The sequence below is a fragment of the Serinus canaria genome, chromosome 6 (genome assembly GCF_022539315.1).
Source record: "Serinus canaria isolate serCan28SL12 chromosome 6, serCan2020, whole genome shotgun sequence".
In the NCBI taxonomy this organism is placed as follows: Eukaryota; Metazoa; Chordata; class Aves; order Passeriformes; family Fringillidae; genus Serinus; species Serinus canaria.
The window spans coordinates 14,071,864-14,098,133 of NC_066320.1; the positions used below are offsets into that span (position 1 = coordinate 14,071,864).

The 26,270-nt window shown below is 38.6% G+C and overlaps 2 protein-coding genes across 10 annotated transcripts in view; one reads left to right on the forward strand and one right to left on the reverse strand.

The window, feature by feature from the left end:
• Positions 1-9,084, forward strand: part of DUSP29 (dual specificity phosphatase 29) — a 28,008-nt gene extending 18,924 nt beyond the window's left edge. The window contains exons 3-4 of the mRNA XM_018910953.3: positions 866-1,086; positions 6,063-9,084. Of these exons, the coding sequence (XP_018766498.1) occupies positions 866-1,086; positions 6,063-6,310 (469 nt within the window). The 3' untranslated portion in view covers positions 6,311-9,084. The remainder of the gene's footprint in view (positions 1-865; positions 1,087-6,062) is intronic.
• A 76-nt stretch (positions 9,085-9,160) lies between these two features.
• KAT6B (lysine acetyltransferase 6B) overlaps positions 9,161-26,270 on the reverse strand; it is a 100,708-nt gene continuing 83,598 nt past the window's right edge. For 6 of the 9 annotated variants that reach the window (XM_050976432.1, XM_050976430.1, XM_018910947.3 and 3 more), the window contains 5 exons: positions 19,255-19,486; positions 17,312-17,471; positions 16,444-16,710; positions 14,948-15,248; positions 9,161-13,327 (listed from right to left, as the gene is read on the reverse strand). In XM_050976432.1, the coding sequence (XP_050832389.1) occupies positions 10,842-13,327; positions 14,948-15,248; positions 16,444-16,710; positions 17,312-17,471; positions 19,255-19,486 (3,446 nt within the window). In that variant the 3' untranslated portion in view covers positions 9,161-10,841. The remainder of the gene's footprint in view (positions 13,328-14,947; positions 15,249-16,443; positions 16,711-17,311; positions 17,472-19,254; positions 19,487-26,270) is intronic. The other 3 variants (XM_050976434.1, XM_050976435.1, XM_050976436.1) reach the window with 3 other exon arrangements.

Sequence of the window (26,270 nt, forward strand, 5' to 3'; positions counted from 1 at the left end):
TTCTATAATGGAAGAAAAAAGTTTTTACGTGCCTGGCCACAAACACTACATTTTTTAAGGAATTTTATCCTAAAGCAAGCACCTACAGTGGGTATTAAACATACAAATCTAAGCTTTCCTCTCTTCTCTGAATTCCCTTGTCAGAGGAAGAGAAGACAAAAACAAATGAGAACCTTTGGCTAAATACATGAATTCCAGCTTCCTCTGAAGGCTAATATCCAATTTCGTTATAAAGTTCTTTTTGCTTTAGACCTCTGGTTTGACCAAACAAGACAGTAAAATGGAGTTGTGATAGGAAGTTATATTCACACAGGGATGTGATTTTAAAATTGTATTCATTTTTTATAGAAATTGAGAAAAACTCAGTAACTTCTTCTGGAGAAGAAGGGTTTCTTTTTGAATCCCAGATGATTTTACTACTCACATATTACTGACTCTTATTACATCTGCAATATCATTTGATAGGACAGAAGGGGAAAACAGCATTCATGGGTCCCATTTCAAGTTCTGTCACTGATTTCCTTTTCTGACTTTAGATAATTCCTTCTATTTCTTTCTGTATCCCAAGTTTCTTCTTGTACAAGATGGATGGAAGCCAGTATTGCCTATGTGCAAAGGTAACGGGAAAATTAATCCATATTAAACATGCTCTAAGGACCTGGGGGAGATAATTAAGAACTCCAAAAAGAATGACAGCTTCAAACAGAATGACAATATCTTAAGATCCTTGAAATGGTAAATTATGCATTGTTAAAGCATTATCAGTTTCACTAACATTTAGAACATACCAAATCAGAGGCTTTATTTTTTTTTTTCTAGTCTTGAAGAAGCTTCTTGAGTTACATGACAGCTCTTGTTTTACCAGAAAAACGGCGCTGGATCGCTACAGCCTGGAAAAGGCGGGATTCACCCACATCCTCAACGCAGCCCACGGGCAGCGCAACGTGGACACGGGAGCACAGTACTACAGCAGCATGGCTGTGCAGTACCATGGCGTGGAAGCAGATGATCTCCCCACTTTCAACCTCAGCCAGTTCTTTTACTCGGCTTCCAAATTCATTGATAATGCACTTCAGGATGAAAGAAGTAAGGAGAGTGCTGAAAATGGTTCAAACCAATACAATATTTACCACAACTAATTAAAAGCATAGTTCCATGGCATTTAACCTTGCAGGAATGAAACAAGTCCAATATAGTTTAACAGAGACAATACAACTAGTAGCAGGGAACAAGTTTAAGAGAAGGAGGTGATGTATTTAAGACCCTTGCACTAATAGCACCCCAAGAGCCTCTTATCAAGCACTTTTATCAAAGTTCTCACCACAGCTTGTATCAAGGGGTCCTGTCTGATAGATTTTTTTGTTGCTGTTTGACTCCTTCAAAAACAAGTGAGACAACTGGAAATTGCCTAGGTGCCATGAATTTGCTGTCTTTTCCTCCTTTTCCTAATTAGCCCCTATCAAGACAGGTTTAATGAATATTAGTTGCATAGTGGTAGAACACAAGTGGTCTTAGACATTCCATACTGTCATTCCACAGCTTCATGCTCTGCACCATTAGAGTCTCTCTATAAATATAGAAACCACCCCTCCTACCTGACCATCAGATCTACCCCAACCTGTAACATTTATTTCTCTGCCATCTTCCAAGCAGTAGGGAACTGATACAGCTCTGACAGCAGTAAACTAGAAACATTTCATTAAAGTGTTTGCAATTTCTCAGCTTGATTACTACAATTCATTATTTGCTGATCTCTAGCAGTGTTCTATCAGAAAGCTTTACACTGATGTGAAGTGCTACAGCCTAGGCCTCACACTGAATTTCAATATTACTCCTACTCCTTCCCCCCACATACTTTTAAAAAAAATCTCAGCAAGATATTTTACCAGAAACCAGTTGAGAAACTTAAAACTTTCCTGCTGACCTATAGAGACCTTAATATCAGAGGGTCAGGTATCAAGTTTCTGGCCTTGTGTCAGCTTCTGTTCTTGGCTGTCTAGCTCAGCTGCAGGCAGTTACTACCTGACTTGCTTCCAATAGCTAGCCAGCTCTTTACACTTCTACCCTTTCAACAAGTACAGTCCACACAACAGTCCCTTCTCTTGCTCAGGAGAAAACCTTGAAAGCAGATCAGTTTTAAAAATCAAAGTCCTAATAGCAGGACAAACTGCTTCAGGAGCTTACTTGCTTATGAAGAAAGATACCCAGCATTTTTAAAAAGTGTCTGAAGCACTGCCTTTGGAAAGGATAACTAGCACACACCGGTGTCTAGCTATGGCTGGAGGCCAGAGGTCAGTGTCAGACTGGAGTAGCTGGAATAAGAAATGCAGACTTCCTCATTCCCACCAGCCTCCTGTTCCCATAAGATTTTAGTCTGCTGCATTGAGATAGAGAAGCAAGCACAAGGGAAGCAGCAAGGGCAAGAAAAAAAGCCTTGCTTCCCAATAAATATTGTAGGAGGAAAGGATGAGATGGGGGGGATGTTAACCTTTTTGTTTCAAAACCGCATCAAAGTCCAGAAGTCCTGAGACAGCAGCGAGCATCAGTCCAGCACTGGAACACAAACAAATTGAAGAGCACTGGAACACAAAAACAAATTGAAGAGTGACTGGGTGAACAAACAAAACAAATCAAACAAAAAAATCTGTACTCAAGTAGATACTACAAATGACAGTGATTTCTGTAGCTGTAGTAATTTCTGCCACATTCAAATGGCTTTTAACAAGTTAGCTAGGATATTTTCTGATGAAGACCTACTGCAACACCCATGAAGAAAAAGAGCAAGCTCTTAGCTTTCTTATGAGGAAAAAGTAAAATGTATGTATGCACACCTCTTATCACAGTCAGAGATGTGTAAAGACACTATGCATGGCCCAGGAAGACACTGAGGTTTAAAGCATGACAATAACTTTTCAATAGACATTTACAGAATAGAATGACTCCAGAAGCTAGACTCAAGTGTGGGCTGATGCCTCCTATGGAAGAAAAGACTAGAGGTACCTAGTGCTCTCCTCCAACATCATAAATGTATTATTTGTGATTGCACATCTAGTGCAGAAAGCTGTTCTGCATTTCAAGTTCCAAAAGAACAGGCACATGAAGGTGCATTGTGTGCACCTTCCTGATGGACAAAGAGCATCCAGATTCCTAAACAGGATTTTGCATGAAGTAACCAAGTACCTGTCTCCAGTGGTAATGACATGGGACTTCAGAGTGTGGTGCTAAATACTTCTGATCAGTAACAGCTTTGCATTGCTTTGCTGCTTTGTATTAGAACTGAGCAAAGGCAGAGAGGGAAAGGGGGAGAAAGGAAAAACCCTCAGGATGTGTGACCAGAATCTGTGTGTTAATCAATTTACTCTGGCTGTATCACCTTCTGGCTGTATCTGGGTTATGCCCTTCAGCCAAATGATCAGATTCATTGAATAGATATCTTCAGATAATGATTTTTGCTGGGAAGGTGCTCAATAGTCAATCCTGTTAAAACAAGTTGTCATTCTAATGAAGAAGGCCCTCTCTGAAACAGAGCAGAAAGCTTGGCAATTTGGATGCTGTCAAAACAGTCCTAATTCTGACTTAACATTTAAAATCTTCATGATGATGAAGAAACTCCCTGATCAGAACAGTATTTGTAGGGTTTAAGCATGGGCTGATGGACATAAGAACACTTATAAGAGTAAGATTTAGAGGCCAACTCTAATGAGTCACAATTATATATGCTGTCATTCAGCTGGGCAGAAAGCTTTCCCAAAACATGCAATTCAGACCACAGAACAGCTTAAAATTTTTATCAGTGAGGCCTGTATAACATGAAAGGAAGACATTATTTTAAGAATTTTTTAGGTTTCCTACTAAGCTACAGATTTAATACTCATTCCCTTGAAATTTTAGTTCCTCAAAATGTAGAAATAAAGGGGAATGGCATTTTCACTTCATGTTAAAATTTCTGCAGAAAATACACCTGAGACAGAGATTTTAAAAGAAAACAAAGTGGGAAGCAACATATGAGAAAATGACAAAGACCTGAGGCTTTTGACAGAAGACCTCAACATTCATAGCTCCAAATGATTCTGGAAAATAGAGCTGTATCTAGACAAATTTTCAAGAAACACAAACCCAAGTTAAGTGAACAAAGTATTTCAGAGATCAGTCACCACTCAGCAGACTTCTGTCTCTGTGCACTGATGCTGCATATTCTGGCACACCTTGAAGATATAAGTGGTTAGAATCCAAGACTTCAAGAGCTGACTCCCTTCTGGGGAATGAGGGTCCAGAGTGGTCCTTATATTAGAAGGGAAGAGACTACAAAATAGTACAGAAGGGACGTGGCACTGCAGAAGAGTGTCAGTGTTCTGCTGTAACAGGCAGTTGGCTCTTGACTATTCACACACAACTAAGGACAGACTTCCTTTTCTGCAAACCTGTGGATATTTCAGAAGATTGTACAGCTATTTTTTGCCTTTGATAACAAAATACAAAACTGTATTTTCTCCTAGATCTCCACCCTCTGCCACCGACAAAAAGCAAAGCGTTCCTCGTCCCATCACGTATTTTATCACCTCAACAGCAACAGATTTACAAGGTGGGAAGCTCTAAAGAGAAGCACTGAAGGGCTAAACAAATGTGCCTTTTCATCCACTTCAAATATTTGCAGTAATAATAGAATAGATTATCATTTTCCAGGAGAGGAAAAGGCACTTGTAGTTATCAGAAGGACTGGAATTTTGCCAAGATGCCTCAAAGACTATCTGCTGGGATTAGGATGCAGACTGTAACCATTAATCCTTTAGTGTTGGCAGTTCTTGATGCATCCATTACACAGCAATGCTACTTGTGCCAAGGCATCCTCTTGTGCCTGGAAGCAAAGGAGTTAATCTGCAGGAGTCATGGCTTTGCACCCAGCACTTCTCACCAGGCATAGCTGACAGAGATAAACTATTATTGGCTCTGTTGGCACAGTTTTTATTTTTTTTCTCTTGTGGCAATTCTGCTTAGCAGGGTGTTAGAGAGTGTGCTCCAAATCTACTTCCTTCAGCAGTTCAACCTTTTGTGAGACCCCCTTGAGGGCTTTGAATCATTTTTGGAAATCTTTTAAAGTGTTTCAAAACCTGTCAATCAGGCCTGAACCCACTTACTGTTCTCTTCCCCCACCTCCCCCAGATACTGCTAACAGGGAAGGCTCCACAAGGCTTACAACCTTGTTACTATCCAAAGCCAATGACTTTCTGCCTCTGGAAGTCCCGAGATAAGCCAAGCAGCGTCCCAGAGTTAAACAGTAGCATGTTTATTTGGAGGTGAAAACTCTTGGCAAAGACTCTGCACTCACAGGCTATGAGACAGGCTCCTACAAGGAGATGATCATATTAGAACACTCAGATGATGGTGGTGGTGAAACATTACTTGCATTCAGCACAACAGGGTGCGAGCCAGAAACTTCTACAGAAGTTTTTCTATAGTCTAAGAGGTGGTTTCTTTCCAGCCCCTAGTTATAAGCCTATGGCCTTTTTTATCCTCTGCCCTCCAACACTGGCATAAAGTGAGGTGATCTAGATCTCAAAGCACATTATCGCCTCAACAAAAAACCAAGATCAAATTTGGTTACTTTTTGTGTCTAGTTAGTAGAACTGAGAAAGGCATCCCCCAAGTACTCCATTTATTCTCATGGAAGGATGGTCTGAGAGCACACCAAACCCTCCCCCACCCTTGTGCTTTGGTTATTATTCCAAACACAGGATTGCAAACACACTGCTTGTGAGGCACGCAAGTCAAGGCTGCAGCAGGGCTTGCTATGATACTTAATGCAGCCCCCAGGCCTTCTCTGCAAGCTTTGCCCACAAATAAAAAGATATTTGGTGTAGGATTAATGGATCATCCCTACTGTAGATGGTGTTCAGTTGTAAAATTTTTCACACGAGGGAAAACCGAGGCTGTAAGAGAGGCTTATTGAGCGCTGGTAAGGGTAGTCAAACACCAAACAGAGCAGGGGCACTACAGAAACCTTCACTGTCAAGAGGAAAGGATCACCCAGTGTCACCTCTGATGGTGTCCCTCTGTTTCCACAGGCAAGGTGCTGGTTCACTGCGCCATGGGCCGCAGCCGCTCCGCCACACTGGTCTTGGCTTACCTGATGATTTACAAGAACATGACGGTGGTGGATGCCATTGAGCAAGTGGCAAGGCACCGCTGCATCATGCCAAACCGGGGCTTCCTGAAACAGCTGAGAGAGCTGGACATAGCGCTGGCACTGCAGAGGAGGAACAGCAAGAACAGCCTTGCACCTGCTGAGCAGCAGAACAGCACCACCATCTAGCACCGTCCTGGCATGGCTGTGCTACGGGAAAAGAAACTCCATAAAAGGAGGGGAGGGGAGAGTCACAGAGTCATAAGGATCATTTGTTATTTGCTAGGAAAAAAAAAAACCCAAAGTAATTTCAAACACAATGTCAAGATCAGAAAGAAGGGAAACCAAATTTAAAGCTCATCATCTTAGAAAGTTCAAGCCTTAGAAGAATTCTTTGTTACATCAACAAATAAGTTTTTCTCTCTGCAAAGAAACCCCAAACATTTACAACACAAAAGCAAACAACTTAAAACTCTCTTATAGCAAAGTACTCCCAAAATCGTGATCCTAACTCAAGCCCACAGCCTTTAAAGGAGTGCAGATAGGCACTCCTGAAGAAATCTTCAGGAGGAAAAGTGTTTTTCCTGCAGGAAAAACACTGAATTGTTTAGTCCAGAGTCCTGAAGGGTTTCACAAGAGTTTGCCTTTTTATGCTGTTTCCTGGCAATTTTATTTCTTTTTTCACAATGATAATCCAGGGCAGCACAGCAGTTAGAGACCCTCTACATGAGGATCAACTTCACCATGAGCTTTACAGACAGGAATTCTATATCAAGTGATAAACTAAAAGACAACAAATATCTGTAAGGATTTCCCTTTGTCAGGCTACATTTGTCTTCTTTCTTGTATCCTGTATGAGATCTTGATGACTGCTGTGACTGAAAGAGGATTTGTCATTGATTCACATGCATAATTGATCACCCTCAGCACTACAGACAATTGCCAGGGCCATTCTTTCTATTTACCATGCTGATATAAATTGAGTTTATTTCCATCAACCACCCTCTGCCAGATGGACAAATTAAACAGCTTATAAAACTGAGACACAGACAGTGATCTAACATGGAAGATTAGTACCTTTAGCAGTCCTTCGTTTCTGCTTATATCAGAGATTCTTACCCTGTGAGTAAAAACCTGGCTGCATTTTGCCCACTGCTAGGGGATCAGGCAGCCTGAGTGTAACAACACTTACCATTCCTGTCTTTGCCAAGGGGCTGAGTGCAGCTTCCACGAGAACCGGCATTTGGCAGCTTCTGGATGAAGTATGTCCTGCTCCAAAGACAACTTCTTTCCTAGAACCAGGTCTTTCCTGACAGACTCTGCTGGCACAGCTGTGCCAATCAAAGAGTTCTGAAGTAAACATACTGTCATTTACTTCCCAGCTTTTTTTTTTCCTACTGTTCTCCCAGAATCAATGAGACTAAATCAGAAAAGCAGAACTTCTGGAACCAAAAAGTGAGGCAGCTCTTGCAAGCTGCTGATCAGCTGATTCACAAGTGCCAGCAGCACTGACTCCAGCTACAAGCCAGGACTGCAGGAAACACATACTGAACAAGGCAAGTTGATTTCTTTCTTGCCAACCACCAGTGGCATGAAGCATTCTGTAAGAGTGCATGGCCAAAGAAGCCTCTTGCCTTTCACAAGAATCATCTATTGCAATTCTTGAAGAATTTTTTGAAGACATAAAAGCAAGAGCTCATTCCCCTCTGGGATAGTGCTAGAGCATACAGTCAAAACTGACACTGCAAGGTGCATGCAAGACAGAGACCAAGTACATCTGTCAAGGAAAAAAAACAACCTTCTTATTTATCAGAAATTTTAGTGCCATAATGCAATTCACAGCTAAACACTTGTTATGGGAAAAGATGTAGGATAGTCCCTTGTCCTCCTGGAAGGAATTAAATTCTGAAATAACAAGATTATATTGGAAACTTGCCTATTGTGCATACACTATGCATCATTTCCCAATCAACTCTTAACTCATATATTGTAAACACAGAATTTTAGCAATATGCTGGAGTCAGGAAGCTGTTTCATGTTAGCAAATATCTGAAACGTTAAGAAAGTTTGATTTGCTTGTATGTTACTGGCTTCAAAACTTGAAACTGAACAGCAGCAGATAAAGACCCAGGTGCCTTTTTCACTCACTGTAAAAACACACAAATACAAAAATCACAAGACAAAGCTAAACACACCTGAAGGCTGCACATTACTGCATCGAGATCCACTTTCCTTTTCTTAAGCACAAAAAAGGTAAGTTACTTTGTAAAGATGAAAACAAAGTGTAAGTACTATGGATACTCTCTGCCTTGAATCAACAAATCTGACAATGTAAGGGCATGAACCCAGATCTTTCTTGTATGGTGCTTTCCTTATCAGGTGTTCTGAACTCCTAAAACACAAGTTACTCCAGATTACCATTTGACCAGCAATTTTAGCTCTCATTCAGATTCACTATTTTAGACTGCTGCTCCATTGTATTAAAACTCAACAGGGCATGCACATGAATCTGTAGTATCAATTTCTTGATTTGGCACCATCACATATAAAATATTATCTTTAAAGTTGTTTTATATACTGGAATGGGGACAGTTTTCAGTCAAGATGGCCCCTCCTTTCACCTTAACTACTAACCTTACTGCAGTGACAGGGGCAACATTCACATTAGAAGCATTCTGAAAAATTATTACAGGGACTTTTTCTGGTGTAGGTTCACACATCCCACATTTGAATTTGTCCACTCACAAGATCCACATAGAGACAGTCTTCTTGTCTTTAACAGACCTTCTATTGCTACATGAGAAGTGCTCATCTATGTGTATGTTTGTGTGTGCCCACATACATGCATATACACACAACCCATACATGTAACGCAGAATTTGCATCATCTTGTCACCCAGCAACAATAACAAAGGAAGAGATTACAATTCTATCATTAAAATACAGTTCAAACACCATGTCTGTTACTATCATATATCCTTTTATATAGATATATATATATATATATTCACACCTTCTGTAGGAAAGAAGTTTCATACATTAAATATTGACAACCTTGTAAGGTATTAAATACATATTTATTCAATATTTTATTAAGATTATTAAAAAAAATAATCTTAGGTATTCTTTATTTTCACAGCGTGTATGCAATTATGATGAGTAACCTACACTTAAGCTCTAAACAGCCTAATCCAAACCCCACCAACTGTAATGGGCTTTAGATCAAGCACGTGAGAGCACTGTAACAAACACTGTTTCAGGAGGTAATTCCCATGCAACATCAAACTATGACAAGACACAAGAGGCTAAAAATGGCTCATCATAATTTATTTTATGTTAAAATGTACAGCTTGGGGGGGGGGTGTAGTTTTAATTTGCAGTTTTTATTTTTGTTGCTTGGGTGGGTCTTTTGTGGGTATTTTTTTAAGTGACTGACTAAAAAGATAACAGATAAATACAAGAGTGTCACTGGGTCCTATTTTTACATGTATCAAGCCTCTTCTGTTCGGCCCTTACAGTCACTCTGTACAGGTACAAAGGCTACAAAAAGGAAGCAATATAAACAGACACAAATAACTTTTGCCTTTTTACATGCGATCTGTAAGCTTAGTTTGAGCTATTCACACGCTACTGCTCTATTTTTTCCCTTAAAAAATAACTCCAATATTTTATAAAGATAGAAAAATCTACAGATGGAATGAAAATGTAAAGTTAGAGGCATTTCCATAAAATAGCAACTTTACACCAAATTCACTACTTTTTTTTTTTAAATCCTGCCAAGTATTTGGACATATACGAAAATGTTTCAAAACTTGACAAATAAACACTGAGATGTTTCAATCAACAAAAAAACTTAAGTTTTTATAAAACAGAAAGCTGCCTTTTTCCTACCCAGCCCCAAAGAAACTGGTCACAAAAATGGAAAAGAGTCTCAACTTTACACTAAACATACAGCAATAAAACCCTTTGAACTAACCAAAATGTGAATAGCTTTTGCAGCTTTTTTTTATTATTTTTACAAGTTTTATAATTAACAAAAATATAGTTCTGGTTTTTTTACCCCTCAAACTAGGGTAACCTAATCAAGGCAAAAAACTTAAGAAATGGCTTACTGTTAAGCACAACACTTGTACAGTACTACAAAATGCACTGTCACTAACAAAGACATTAGCGGCATGCAGAAGTGTCACCTTCAGAAACAAAATAATACAATAAAAGAACTGCGAAAAGGCATTTACATGTGGGGAAAGGAGAGAGAAAAAGCTCATGATCCAGTACTGTCTGATAGTTTTGGAGTCTATTTATCCACATTTTTAATGGGAGCAGGCACATAAAATGGCTCTGAACCATCAGCTGCTGTGTAATTGCAGTTCATAGAAAGAGTTCTTCCTTTCCAGAGAACTTCAAACTCAATGAAATAAACAAAAAATGGAAAACCACCTAATTCCCCCCAAAGAGAAGTTAAATCTCACAATGTTAAAAAAATAAACAAACCCCAAAACAGAACAAAACAAAACCAAAGGAAAAAAAAAAGAAAAAACCAACAAAGCATGAAATAAAGAAAAAGTTGTATAAGGCTTTCTGCTGCATACAGCTTTTAAATGGTGCCAACAAATGTTTTTGCATTCACACCAATTGCTGGTTTTGAAATCGTACTCTCCAAAGGTATTTGTGCAGATCAATGCCATACGCCAGTTTGGTAGCGTGTCTCTCCCAGGGCCTACCTTCTCATGTAGGATCCATTGAGAGACTGTTTGGACATGCCTGTGTTCATGTAGCCGTGGTGGCCAGGGGGAGTGTACATCATGTTACTGTGGGGTGCTGTCTGCATTGGCTGCTGTGCATATGGCTGAGTTCCCATCATTCCCATCTGCATCTGCATAGGGTACTGAGGGGTTTGATTCATATACCCATGATTACTGTGATACCCACTATTCATCATTGGCTGGGACATACTGTAACCATTCATAGCGTTAAGGGTGTTCATATTCATGTTCACTGAATTGACATTATAAGCAGGGGCTGGCATCAAATTTACACTCATGTTCATGCCACGCTGCATCGTCAAGGTCCGTGCGGGCCCTTGCATGGCCACAGTCTGTGAAGCTCGCCCATAAATTTGGGGCTGATGGGCTGCAGCAGCAGGTGGCAGAGGTGTGGATTTGGTTCTTACAGAGACATGTCCTTTGCTGGCCATCTGAGTCTGCAGTCTTTGGGTGTGGGATATTCCAATATTCGAGGAAGTCATATTACGCTGCAAAAGGGGAGGTGGCAAATTCATGGGAGGAGGAGTGAGGTTGGGGGGAGGGGTCATGGTAGCCTGTGCTTGGGGTCCTCCCGGAACGGCATGTGGAGACTGAGAAAGCTGAACAAGCCCCGTGTTACTTAAGGGGGCAGACAAAGAGGCACTGTTTGCATAGGAAGTTACAGCAGCTGAATGGCTGTAAGGCAAAGAATGATCCATAAGCGTATTCGTTAACTGTTGCAGTTTAGCAAGGCTGAAGGTGGCAGATGGCTGTGAGTAATGCCCTGCTCCAAATTCACTCTGCCCCATTCTTTCATATAATCCAATGTTGGCATTGCTAGTCTCGGGGATTTCAGTCAACTGCATAGGTGGAGTGAAATTAGCAGCCATGCTGCACTGGGATAACTGTTGGTTGCTGCTTGGAGGCCTTTCAACAACACAGCCTTGGGGAGATTTTACATTACAAGTGGGAGGAGAATTGATGTTTGCTTGTTGCATCATACTGCAGCTTCCATTAATGTTAGATATCTGCTGGGTCACTGCACAGCTACTCTGTGTTAGGTTACTAGACGTAAGGCTGCTGTACGAGCAACTGTTTTGAGAAGAGTTGTTTCCACAGATACTACTACCCATTGTAGAATCGTAACTGCTTGGGTTTTCATAATTTTCTGTTGTGCTCTCAATACTTCCTAAGTCACTAAACCCACTATCCACAACTTGCTGTGAATGATCAGAAACTGAAGGAACATCCATCATTGGGCTAGTCTCCATGTTCTGCAGAGATGGCACAGAAATGGCACTTTGATCTGGGCTGATCTGAGCATAGCTGTTCTCTAAAGGAGCAACATTTGGACTATTAACAGAACGAACTGACTGGCTGGGATGAGAGTGCACAGATGAAACTGGGCTGCTGTGGTCAGACTGCTGACAGTCATCCAGGGTGGTCATCTGGGGACTTTGGTCATTGTGGGCATAGTTCTGCAAACTTCTACAGGCCTCTTGAGTCTCTGTACAGTCCTGAAATGTATCTTCATGTTCACTTGTTTCTTGGGTTAGGGACTGTACTGCCTGAACAGTCTCTGAGTCAATCTCCATGGTCTCAGTACTTTCTCCCTTGAAATCGGAATGTAATTCTTCACCAGCTTTTTGGTCCTGGTTGTTGTCTGCATGATCATCATCAGATTCAGGCACTGGGTCTGAATCTGTCGCAAGTTCTTTCTGGTCACTTGCACACTCATCAGCTGCAAGGTCAACACCACAATCCATTAACTCCTCCTGATTTGAATTACCAGTTTGAACATTTACGTCTAAAAAAGATTGCTGAGTTTCCAGCATTTCTTTGAAAGCTTCACCAGGCAATTCCTCTTTCTCCACTTCTGTTGAACCCATGTGACTATCATCTTCATCATCTGCATCATGATCTTCATTGTGAGAAGGTTCTTCATCCTCCTCCTCCTCTTCCTCCTGATCATCCAAATGCACAGACTCCTCTTTCTGCACGAAAACTTCTTCTGCTTTGTCTTTTTCTTGATCTTTTGAATTGATTCCATCTTCCTCTATGCTCCTTTCTTCTTCCCCAGCTTTCATAGTATCATCTTCTTGTTTTTCAAAGGGTTCACTGGGTGGATGCAGAGGTTCAGGTTCCACTTCTTTTGCCTCATCATCTGGTGGTGGCAGTGCTTCAGCAGGTTCTTTAATAGCTTCCTCTGTAACAGCAGGAACTGAACAGGGCTTGTCTTCAGCCACTTCCTTTTGTTCTTCCACCTGCACCTGATAGTCAGGCTCCATGGGAGTCTCGGGTGGAGTGTACAAATTAAGTTTAAAGCCAGGTTTTCTTTCTTTGCTTTGCCTCCATTTAGATGGACCACGTTTAACTCCTTTGGGCCAACCCTGCTTACTCTTTAAAGGTTCAAGATTGTCTTTAGTGCTTTCTTCCAACACAGCTACATCCTCTGTATTATCTTTGGGAGGTAATAGAGAAAAAAAAAAAGTCTTAGCTTGCAGACTAATCAATATTTTCCAATATAAACCTGAAAATAATTTATAAACTCAAGATGTATTAGAAAGTATGAAACGAGTTACACAGATATGTTATGGTTTGGTGGCCTTTTAACAGACACTATCAGAACCAGCATTTATACATTAGAAAAATCCCAGAGATTTAAATGACAAGACATGTAAACTAAAGCAAATACTGTCCAAATATTTGATTTTCCACCTTTGGTTTTAGAATAGAAGTAGAAGTGAAGATGCCTTCACTTTATATAGACATTGATGTAACGCACATTCATCTTTTTTGACAGTAATGACATGAAAGTCTTGAGTTTCCTCTTTGACCATTCTGGAGAACACGCTATAAAAATATATATAATCATGCTTTAATACCTATACTGAAAAAAGGTGGTTCATTCTAGTACTTTGTCATGGGCAACATCTCATGACATGGTTCACAAGAGATGACACAAGGCAAAAGATAATTAAAATTACATACAGAGTGCATCAAAACACTAAACTAATCCATTGACTAAAGAAAAAAAGAACCCAAACACATTCACCTCTTTCCTTTCTCCCCAGATACCACTTACACATACTCCAGAAAAAAGGAAAATTATCAAGATATAACATGTAGCACTTGGGAGTGTAATGGCTGCAGTGATACTTCTATATTGTGATGACATGGCCCATGGGCAAATAAAAAACACCAGTCTAGTTAAAACAGTGCAAACCTGACCACTGGGACAAAGCTGGAACTTGCTACTATTAGTTTAAATAGTTTCTTTTGAGAAGGTGGAAAAAGTGGTAATATTCTAATGTACCACATCACACAAGAGCTGTTTGAAATAGAAATCAGCCCATGATCCCTAATTGAGGATCACAAGGATGGAACTTCCCATGCAATTACAAAAATACTGAAATAGTAGCTACTGGCTTCTTAGAGAAAATACACAGACCTGAGAGTCTAGTCATTCATTCTGGAATTAAAACTCATAAGCATAATTTGAGGGCCAGGAGGTCAAGGGAAGAGTGTACATTCAGAATAGCTCATTAGTAATTTCACTATCCATCCATTAACTTTTCTGACAGGAAATATCCTTGAAATCCAACTAGAAAAGCAGCTTTGAAAGGAGAGTTAAATTTATCTCTTTCATGGGGAAATAAAACAGGATCCTGGTGCTGAGGATATATTATGCCACAGAAGCACCTAACATCTCACTGAATTACCAACAATACTGAATAGAAAGGTATTTGTGTAAATCAAATGTTACTTTTTGCTTGTATCCTTTACCACTGACACAAAAACTATATTGGACAATATTCCAATGATACCCTTTGCACTGTTGAGTATTAAATGCCCTGCTGTAGGGACACAGAAGTTGTTTTTCACAATATGACAAGAACTTCAATGCCTCAGACTGGATAAGATTTGTTTCCTGAGCACAAAAAGCAAATTACTATAATAATAACAACAGCTAAATACTTCTCATTAAAAATTTCCAGATGCATGACAACAATAAACACTTTTTTTGAAGGCAACCCACCAAAATTATTTTTGTGAAGATATGAGAACATTTTAAGTTTACCTGTACAATTTTCATCACGCCTGTAACAGTGAATATCTTTCTCCTCCTTGTTCTGCTCTTCTTCCTCCTGTTTCTGCTGCCCAGGTTGATACTCAAAAGCTTTTCTAATCACAGGCTTCAAGTCATCATCTTCTCCATCCATCTCACAGGTGGGTTCCAGCTGTGGCATGGGACGCTCTTCATCTGAGTTATCAAAGGGCTCATTCAACACCTCGGTTGTTTCAGAAATGGTCTCTGTTGTAACACTGCTATTTATCCTTCTGCGTTTACGGCCCCTTTTCTTTTTCAGTATGAAAGGTCTCTGAAAAAGAATTCCACAAATCAAACTCTTCCTGCATTCCTGTTCATCAACTGATTCTGGACATAAATTTTTTTAGAGGGAGTTTATAATAATCCATTTACTCATTCAACAACAACACCTTACGTGGCATCAAATTCAAATGTAGACACAATCCAAAAGTAAAATGTCTGAGCAGTTAAAATAGGTATGTATACAAACCTTTCTGTAAGTGAAAATGAAGAATACAATTTTCTTTATATTGTAGTATCTTTTACCTTCTTCTGTCAAATAATATCCATAGCACTGTTACATAAATTGTACTCACACATTTTTCCCCTGTAGATTTATAATTCCACAACAACCTTCACAAGTACCAAAGCTAATTCTTCTACATTTTGGGTTTCTGCTAGTTTTAGAAGTAAGTATGTACACAGAAAAATAGGTAACATTGAAGAAGTTCACCTCAAGCATCCTACAGTTGGCTGCTATAAAAGAAAAATTGTTCAAGATTTTGTTTTCCTATTAATATACACTCTCAGAGATTTATGGTTACTTTAAATTAGGCTCACAAAGTATAACCAAAGGCACAATCCAATTTCCTAATTCTCACCAGAGACACCTAAATACAAAGGCTAAGGTGAGTGCTTCAAAATTTTGGGACTCTTAAGTTTACTCATTTAGGCAACTCAAAGAGTTGATTCTCTAAGGAAATTAAGAAATTAGCACAAACATGGCAGTAATCAAAATTTAATGTTTAAATTAGAAGAATATGGGTAAAAAAACCCCTTCTGTTTTAATAACATTTCTTTTGAAAAACAGTATTTTCCTTTTAGGAGCTCCTGTATTAAAAAAAAACATAAAGAGAAAAACCCCACAAGCTGGACTCCATCTTAATACAAAAATAGAAAGAACCATTAAGATATTGAACAATACCAATGCCAAACACCAGAGGGCAATCTCTAGTTTAAAAATTAACAGAAAATTCTGATTTTTTTAGTGTCGCTAGTATTTTATAGTTCTGTGAAAAATCCACAAGACAAAAACTGGATGGAGTGCAGAAAAGAGAAGAGAGGAGTAGTTAAGTGTCCAAATTAAGCAAAAAGGATTAAAACAGTCTAAGAAATGTTTGCAGAAAACCATGTTGTTATTCAGATGGTAAGGATTTGATTGAAACCAGAGACAAATGGCTTTGAACCAAAGCACTAAGGTAACACACCTTTCTCTTCATGGCCAGCGACTGGGGCTTGGTCAGCCGCGGAGGCGAACTCTGCTGATTCTCATCCCCGCCTTCCTCCTCACTGCTTTCCTTAGATTGTTCTGTGCACTGCCCTCGCTCCCCCACCACGGCCACACTTTCTGGAGATCGCAAATATTTATTTTTAGATTGTACTTTTGCAGGTGATTGCCTACTATTAGTTCTTGTGGAGAATATTTCTTGCTCTTCCTTTTCCCAGCAGCTAGCTTGTTCCATAAGACGCTCAGCCTGAAGGGTTGAGGTTAAAATAACAGGTCACTGAAACAGCATTTACTTAGCCGTATCCTTTGCATTCAGCTAAATAGTTAAAATAAGTCAACCCTGATTAGCACTGCTGGCTAACCTAGCAACAACATTTCAGCTGAATCATCTAGTTGCTCCTTTACAACAGTTAACAGATAACAAACCAAAGAAGATTGCATTTCATGGGATATTTAGCACTATTAATGATGCAGCGAATTGATTTAAGTCCTTTAGCACTACATTACATGCCCACTGACTGGATCACTTTGAGCAAGTTGAGAACACAAAGAATCGATTGAAAGTGCAGCCCCTGAGCTCTGCACCAAATTTGATCTGATTACATGCTCTTTGACTACCTCAAGAGTGATCAGTACAGCTCCATGACAAGTGATTCACATTTTAAGTTTTCATATGCATCCCCCCAAAGTTACCATGTGCTGCAGCACAGCTTCCATAAATTCTGCATTACAATAGCAATACGTAGTGGTCAAAGATAAATCTGCTCTATTTAAGACAGTCTAATGTTGAATATTCAGAGTTATGAAAGCCAAAGGAAGAGAAATTCACAAGATATTTCTGATATTACCTCCTTTTCTGCTTCCCTCTCTTCTTCAGAAACTGCAGCATTAGAAACTAACAAAGGAGTCCATCTCAAGCTTTCGGGATCCACTTCATTGATCCGTGGATTCGCTTTCAGTTTCTCCATATGACTTGAAATCAGCTTTTCCCTTCTAATAATTACAAACCTACAATCAAATAAACAGTAATTTAATTTAGAAAGGGTTCACCTGGAACAGCCTTTCTATAGTTGACATCCTTTTGCAAAACAACCTGTGAAAAAATATGGGTAAATGAAAGGATCCAACTAAAAATACTTCCAATCACCCAGCTTACACACAGTGATAACTTCCTTACACTACTGACTGTTTACTGAGAGGAAGTGAAGGAACAACAGTTTATGAAATGAAACCTCAGTAATAACCATCACTAGGTCAACAGAGAGCAAAGTTAAAGATTTTATGGTTGACTACCCTAAACCTAATTGAATAGGCATAGTGCTGGCCCTTCAATCACTGCCAGAACAATTCTAATTTTAATATTATATACAAACATAGATAGAAAACTCTGAGGATCATCAAGTCAAGAGTGAGAAAGTCATAATGTTATAGCTGAAGAAATAAGTTAACAGGACAAGAAAGCAAGTCAGAAGCACAGGTTTTCTAACGAAGCACACAAATATACTTTAGTCCTGTGCTAATGAAGTACAACACAACATTCCAATTACTATGAAGTGGCATACCAAAAGTAGGTAAAGACTCATAAAATAGCACAGTATGCTAATATTAATATATGTGCACAGTATGCACATGACCCATCAAACTCCTCTGTTACAAAGAACTACACAATTCTAAACAACGAGGATTAGCAAGCATTTCAAGCGCTTTTAAAATCAGGTTGGTGAAGTAACATTATCTCAGTGAAAAACAAAGTTTTAAAAAATAAATCAGATCCAGGACCCTTCTCCAGAATTGTGACAAACTTCTACTTCACTACCTGTATGAAAAATTTCCCTTGAAATACATTTGTCCTCAGGTTGTCCATAACTCAGTACTCCAGAAGAGGTTTAAGGCAATGCCAGCACTCCTCTTAGTACTCTCAAACTCCATCTTGTAAACCAATCTCCTTTTTGAAGACTTGCATTCTTACTGGTTCAAAAATTACTAGTTTTGAATACTAGTGCTGGGACACAAAAATTACTGAGGCTGAACTTTTTCTGATTTTAATTTTATTGTTTTGGTAGGCCAGTGTTCGTAAGGCAGCTTTGCTTAATTATAAAGTTTCTATGATTGGAATATCCAGAAAGAATTAAGATCATCTTCAGAAACACAAATTCCATTGAAAGCCATTTAAGACATTTTATGGAAAGAAACCGAACAAACAAGAACAACAACCCAGAAAAGTTCTAAAATACCCATCAAGAGCATGAAGAAAGAAGATATTCACAAAGCAAGAACTCACCTTCTCAATGCACTGACTCTGAACATGGACCATAACATTAAACAGAAACTTGTATTACCAGTACCTTGAGCAGGAGCACTGCATGAAGAGCTGATCTGATTCCACGGTTTACATTAATTCAGCAATGATGGAAAGAAGAAGTGTAGAAAGACAGACTGCCACCCTCAAACACCATTTTTCCCTCTTACTGGTATTCAAAGCAAAATATTTGCAGAGCAAGAGCTGGGAACACTTAGGGAAGATTATACTGAATGAAAAAAAAACCTCTTAACTGAAAATGTTTTGAGTTGGCCACATACTTCTAGTAACCATTAACATGAAAGAGCATCCAAAACATCCCCAGGAAGAAAAGCTCTGTACAAAAGACCCATCTGCACTGACCTCTATGGTAAGATGCTTATCACTCATTTAAAGTCAAAGTTTTACACAGACATTATTCACATCAACTGTTTTGTAAGTAGAGAATGTTTTTTCTCAGTTTTTAAATTTTTTTTTACAAGATTCACTGACCTATCTTCTCTTTTATCTATCATGCTATGTTGCTGCAGGGTTGTGGCAATATCATGTGGACACATTCCAGTAGCTCGGCTCATCCCTTTGATGCTGATTTGCTTTTCATGGTGGCAGTTCAGGTATTCCAATATGACACTTTTCCAATAAGCCAAGTAGGAGAGACGACCCAGATCAGACAATGGCTTTTCAGGGGATCCTGCTTGACCCTCTCTTCTAGAAAGTAAATAACCTAGAATAAAAATAAACAGGATACCTTAGGGAGATAACAAAAGCAAGGAATTTTAATTAGCCCATAATAAAGTTGGAATTAGTACAAAAGATCATCAGCATGACTGATTGAACTACTGGAATGTCTTGCAATTAAATAAATCCTCCCTATAAAAGATGAGTTTTCATTATTGAAGTGACATAGGAAAGATCAAATTCTTTTGAGTGACTCAGATCTTATGTTATGAGAATCAAACATTAACCAAAAACCCTTTTCTAATATTAAGGCAAGGATGAGAAGAAAAAGACAACATGTTTTGGAACAGGTCCCATCATACACGTTCTCCATCAGAACTACAACTCTTTGGTCCTTTGGGAAACATTTACATCAGAGTTCCAGTAACAGTGTTACTGTTAAACCAGTTACATCACTGAAGACTAGAACTTGCAGAAGAATCTCAAGAGGAAGTAACATGGGTAATATCAGTTAAGTCATTTTTCTTCAAGAAGCCCCAAGTGACACAAGTTTTTGATTAAACAGCGAGAAGATGTATTTTGGAGGTAACATAATTCACAAGATGAATTACTCAGAGAATTAGTTAAGAGAAATAATTAAAAAATAATCTCCCTTAATTCACATTTAACAGCATTCACATAATTCCTGTTTGCAGTCTTCAAGACAGAAACTGATCCACTATTACACAATGTAGCACCTTCATTTTATAGTCTATGGGTATTTTAAATCCCTTTAAACTCTGCAGCTCTAAAAGCATTTTACAATTTAGAGTAGAACACACCTGCTTAGAGATACCAGAAGATACCACCTGTAAAACCAATTCAGTATAGAGAAAAAAAATAACACCATTAATAATAGGTATCCTTTCATAGTAATTCATCCCTCTGTGATACATATTCTGCATTGTGCATTTCCAAAAACTGCCAACACACAGGCCTTAAACAACCAGGGTTACAAAAAGCTTCCTCCACCATAAGCACAGACATAATGTTTATGGAATTACATTACTTAAAGTCCTTTGGAATCCATCAAAATATACAGTTCTTGTGCTTTCCAATATTCTTAAAACACATTTTTCACTTTTATTTTTCCAAGATTGATGTAAAACATATCTAATACAGTCATGTCATGTTTGTTAAATAAATCCTACTAACCTGTTCACAAAGTTTCTCCCAATCCAATCAGCTATACATTAAAAGCATATTATTAAAAGTTTGCATATGATATCCAGGTTGAAGAGAAACAGTGGCTGTTTCCTTATTTTGCTGTATGGTCTACCATACACAAACCACACACAGAGGTATTTTTCTTAGATAAAACCATGAAATACACATACAAATATTTGTCTGATTGCTCTGCCTGAAACATTGGTCTTCCCTTTTTTGGACACAATACCAAAGGTCCACAACAGAATTTTGAAAAAACACACACAGATATGCATCATATGCATCGTAGTCTTATCTCCAGTTTGCCTAAAGAAATTTACATAGAAAAGCAGACATCCTACTACATCTCAAGTGATCACAAGATAGTAGTGTGCCTTTCATATCTATTAGCATGATTTGTGATAAAATGCCAGAGCTCCAGGAATACCATCCCACATCTGCCTTCTCCTACAGAGCTACATGAAGCCTGCCTACATCTGCATGGTACCACCAGAAACTCCGCAAGGTAATTTGTTTTACAGAAGAAACACTACCATCAAAATTAAGGAAATTAAGGTATTTTAGCACTTAAAGTTGCAGCATACTAAACTTTTTTATAGCTTGATGATACATTTTAGTAGATCATGGCACTACATGCAGCTATTGTTGACAGGAAACATCAAACTCCACATTCAACACCACAGTGCAACCTGAAGGTTCAAGGTAAAGAATTGTTGCTTTAATTCCAATTGCACAAAAGCAGACCTATAGTGTATAGTCTCTTCTGCCTAATTTTAAACAAAGCTTCACTTGGATCAAGAAAGAATTCTGGATCACCTTGTGTACAACATACAAACCCAAGTTTTATGCTAAGATGTCACTGTCCATAAAAAAACATGCAAAACTGAGGTAGGTAACAAAAGTAGTGATAGAAGCCTTAACGTAGGCAAAGAGAGGAAGAATAACCTAGATTTTAAAAAGAAAACCATGAGGAGAACTTATTGCTTCAAGTAATTTTACAGTTTATCCTACCAGCTTCACATTCAAGAAGTCTTGGGCACTAATATAAAGTGTTTGAAGGGTATTTGCAAGACCTAGGTTTCATTCTTGCATGTCACTACAGTCTAAAGTTACTTGGACCCTACTTTCATTTTCCTCATAGATAATAGGGCTGCACCTACAATTTCTTGGTAAACATATTATGAAGCCGAATAAAAAACCACGATCCAAACAAGAGTCTGGAATAATTACTTAGGCAACCACAAGCACCTTTAGAGTTTTACTAAACTGGCTCACTGTATCTTTCCTGTGTCTGGGGATTTACAGATTAGTTTTTAGTGGTCATTTTCACTCTACATTAAAGCAGTGAAACATTACCTGCATGGCAGTAACACCTGTCAGTATTCTTCCCCTACCTTTCTAAAATATAACCTATGCTTTTCCAAGATACTCACAAGGATCAAACAAATAAATCAGAGGTAACAATCTTGGTTACATGTAGCAAGCACTGAATGGAAAGGCCCTCTTAACGGATTCTGTGATTTGAATAACACCTATTAAATTAAACTTACCAACACTGATCTTGGTAGCTCATGTATCTATTCTGAAAGGAGCACAATATGCCCCTGTTAAACAGATACCTGCAGCCTCACTGTCTACCTAATCTTAATAATGGGCAGTCTCCAAGTGGCAACCTGAAAGAACCTTCTTAAGGTATAATCCTTGATATCAGATTATGAACAGTAGCAACACTCACAGGACAAAACAGAGCACTTTACCACCCACCCCCAAGAGTAAACAAGCCAGACTGTATACTACAGAAAAAACTAAAACCAGAACAAAATGTAAGACCTCATCAAGAACAAAGAGTTGTCTGTCTTATCTTCTGGGCATATGAGTGATAGTATCACAAAATTCAACAGCCAAAATATCATTGATTTTTATTTCTTGCCTTATCTCTATCCTCCACAGCAAAGTAATGCACCAAATGCGATTTACAGCCTTTGATTTCTGTCACACAAACCTCCCCAGAATCACTGAGGTTTCATCTTATCCAAGATTTGAAACAATTAGAAGAAATGCAATCTGAGGAAGGGAAAGTTCATCTACATATATAAATTTTATGCCTTCAACACAAATTAAGGAGATAATTAGGCATTAAAACATACATATAAACAAACTGACTTGTAAGTATCCAGTAATTTCAATCTACAGGATTCCTAGTAACGCCCCTGAAATTGCTACAGAATCCACAACACACTTATGTAAAAACAGTAACTTTAATATATCTGTGCCAGTTTCCAGAAACTTTCAGTTAGTTACTACTGATTTTTTTGATACTTGGTTCTGTATTTTCAAACAAGTTAAATAGCATGAGATCAGAGGTCCAGGCTTGATAGCAGGACAGAGGCCAAGAGAAAACCAAGGGACAATCTGAAATTGGCAACCACCACCTGAAACACAGGCAAACAGAATTAGTCTGGCTTCATCCAAACAATTGGAACCAACCAGAAGAGTTTAATGTCCACACTTTTTGGCATTTTTAAAGAGCTTGGTAGGATTTATTAAGTATCACTCCCTTTTGCAAGCAGTGCAGAGTCCATCTTCCTCCTCCATTCCCTGCATTTACTTGTGTGTTCACTAGGAGAAATTTATCATCATGTCTGCTGTGAAGTAAACAGACGTCTATCTCATGAGCTCTCTCTCGTGAACATCTTCTAAAAATCAGGATCAGATCAGCCCCCTTTCACTCCTATGGCATGAAAGCATTTTCATGCACACTTCAAGTTACAAACTGCCATGAGCAGCTATTTCATTAAGCCTCATATCTATAAATGCCCACGACACATCCTTCTTTCCCTACCACACACTTCTAAACATCACTACCTCAGCTTCATAGTATTAAGCAAAAATCACAACACAGTTTTAAATTTAGCTTGTGACAGCTGAATTGCATTTTTTCATCTACTGAAGGAACACATTGGTTCTTTTGCTTTTAACATGGTAGCAAATGCAGGCTACCCTTCAAAGATGTAAGACAACAGAAATGCAGACTGCACAAAGGCCAGTGAAATACAAAGCAGCAGCAAAGACATTAAAAAACTGGTACACTGGGAAAGACCAAATGAACAAAATAAAACTGACAGAACAAAGTCAAATGAAGTTTGAAGATTTTTTTAAAGACATTCCCTGAGTGCTCTCAATATGTGTTTTATGTTCTATAGCAATGAACAAATCAATTTATCATTTTATTTCACAGAATAGTTAAGGTTTGAAGGGACCACTGGAGGTCATGTTGGCCAATCTCCCTGCTCAAGCACATTGCTCAGTATTGTGTCCTGACAGCTTCTAAACATCTCCAGGACAGCAGACTCCACAACCTCTCCAGGCAACCTGTTCCAGTGCTCAGCTCCCCTCATATCCACAATCTCTGATGAATAGCCAAAGAAAAAACATCTAGACTGAAATGTTCAGTTTCCTTGAGCGCAATTAATTCTGACCATAATAATGATAAAGCCATTAGGCTTTCAGTAAGTTAAGGAATTAATCCTGACGCAATCAAATCAGAAAACCCAAGTTATGAATTGATTGTAGGTGTTTGAATTACACTTGTTTGTGTTCACACAAGACTGGGTGGTCACACTGTTGCTCAGTGACACACAGCAACAGCCAAACCACGGTACGCATATTGCACAGGACTGAATGAAGACTTTGTGGCTTCCTATTCACCTGAGAAGCTAAGGATCTCAGCTAATGTGAAGGTTTGAACAAGCATTTTTGATGAAATTATATTTATTATTTCTACTTTAAAACTACCTAGAAGAGTCCTAGAAATGCTGTATTTTGTTATTAAATACAAAGATTACTTTGTTTAGCTTAAGAGCAAACAACAGTCAGTCAGTTAGGATCCACACTGGAAAATAAATAATTGTAGCTGAGTAGCTTCTAAGAAGGTGAAATGGAGGGTTATAGTTGGCTTGTAAGTGCATCACTCATTTTATGAAAGGATCACAACACTTCTCGCCTTCTCCAACGGGCAATACAGTTGTACATTTTACTGAAAATTCTACATAGCCAGAATATAATCCGTCCAGAGCATCCTGAGGCAGCTTCAACACAATATTCTCCAGAAGATGCCACTTGCTGTAACTTTAGTACAATCTCCTGTGTTCTATTAACCATGTGCTCCCCTAAGGGAGTCACAGCAACCTCTCCACAAACAACAGTGACATGCCATGGACACTGCACTGATCTAACAAAATTCCTCCATTCCTTGAACTTCACTGCTTCCAGACAGGCAGGTTCTTTGAGAACAGTGCCACAAAGAGAGGCACTTCACTCTTGAGGGCACCACATATGATGTTCAACTATTGTTTTGAAACATCAGTGCACTGCATTGTCTTCAGCAGAAACTGAATCAGCAAAGCCATACCTGAATGGAGAGCAGAGTACTGAATCTCTGCACAAGAACTTAGAAATTGCAGTTCCTTTCTCCTATGCTACTAGCAACAAATCCACGTATTTGCTTTTCACTTAGGGAGGCTACAAACCAAAACTAACACAGTCTTCAAAGTGGACCCCAAGGGTAAGGATTAATGAGTCCTACTTTTTAGCTAGTTTTTTTTGTCTGCTACAAAAACTCTGGAAATAACAGTGTACACTGAAAAACTGAAAAGTATTTTATCTGAGAGCCTGTGATCAAAGAAAGAGTTTTATGTGTCTTATGTATCAATCACGTCATGCACTGGAGACAGACATAGTTCTGATCTTATTTAAAAAGTCATGTTCAATATCACTTTCTAGGAAACCAATCATATCAATCTCTATGAACAAGAAAGTTACAAATACTAGTAAAGGAAGTCTGTTATATTCTTGTAACTGAGACAGAGCTCACTTTGCAAAAGAAACAGCAAAAATACAGATATCTTGAAACTATGTGTTCTAACACAGTATTCCAGCCCTTATCTTGGATTAGCCTAGTTATTCTAAAGAACAGAATTTTCTACTCAAATTTTGTAATTCAAACTTATATCTTCACTTTTCTCAAAATATCTACACATTAGATAGGCTTTTACCTTAAAGAAAAGCTGCAACCAAATAGTCTTTCTTTCAAAAACAGAACTACACCAATGGTATTTTAATGCAGAAAAGGAGAGCTTAGCTTCACTGCAAAACCTCATTACAGAGAAATGTTTGCATCTTGTTTCATAGCCGCACATTCACAAAATTATCAATAAACTTTACACATGTAGCTCTTGAAAAGGAGCAACTCTTACAGGAGAAGAACCATACAGAAAATGGAATATAGCAAAGGTCCCTGGACAAGAATAACTCCTGGTTAATAACCACTGGCGGGGTTACAGGAGTAACCCCACCAGTGGTTATTAACCTACCTAAGCCTTTGAACAAGAGAAGACTCAGTCTTAAAAGCACAAGAAGCTGTCTTGATGAAACCCTGCTGAACATAATAAACATTTGCTTTTTGCAATCATCCTCCATGTGCCCTGGTAAAACTACTTGAGCATCATCATGACACCTTCAAAGAGAAAAATTTCTATTTTCCTTTATTGGGAATCTTTACTTCATTTATATAAAGGCAATTGAGGGTCCACCTCTTAAAGTACAAAGGATCAAAATTTAAGAGA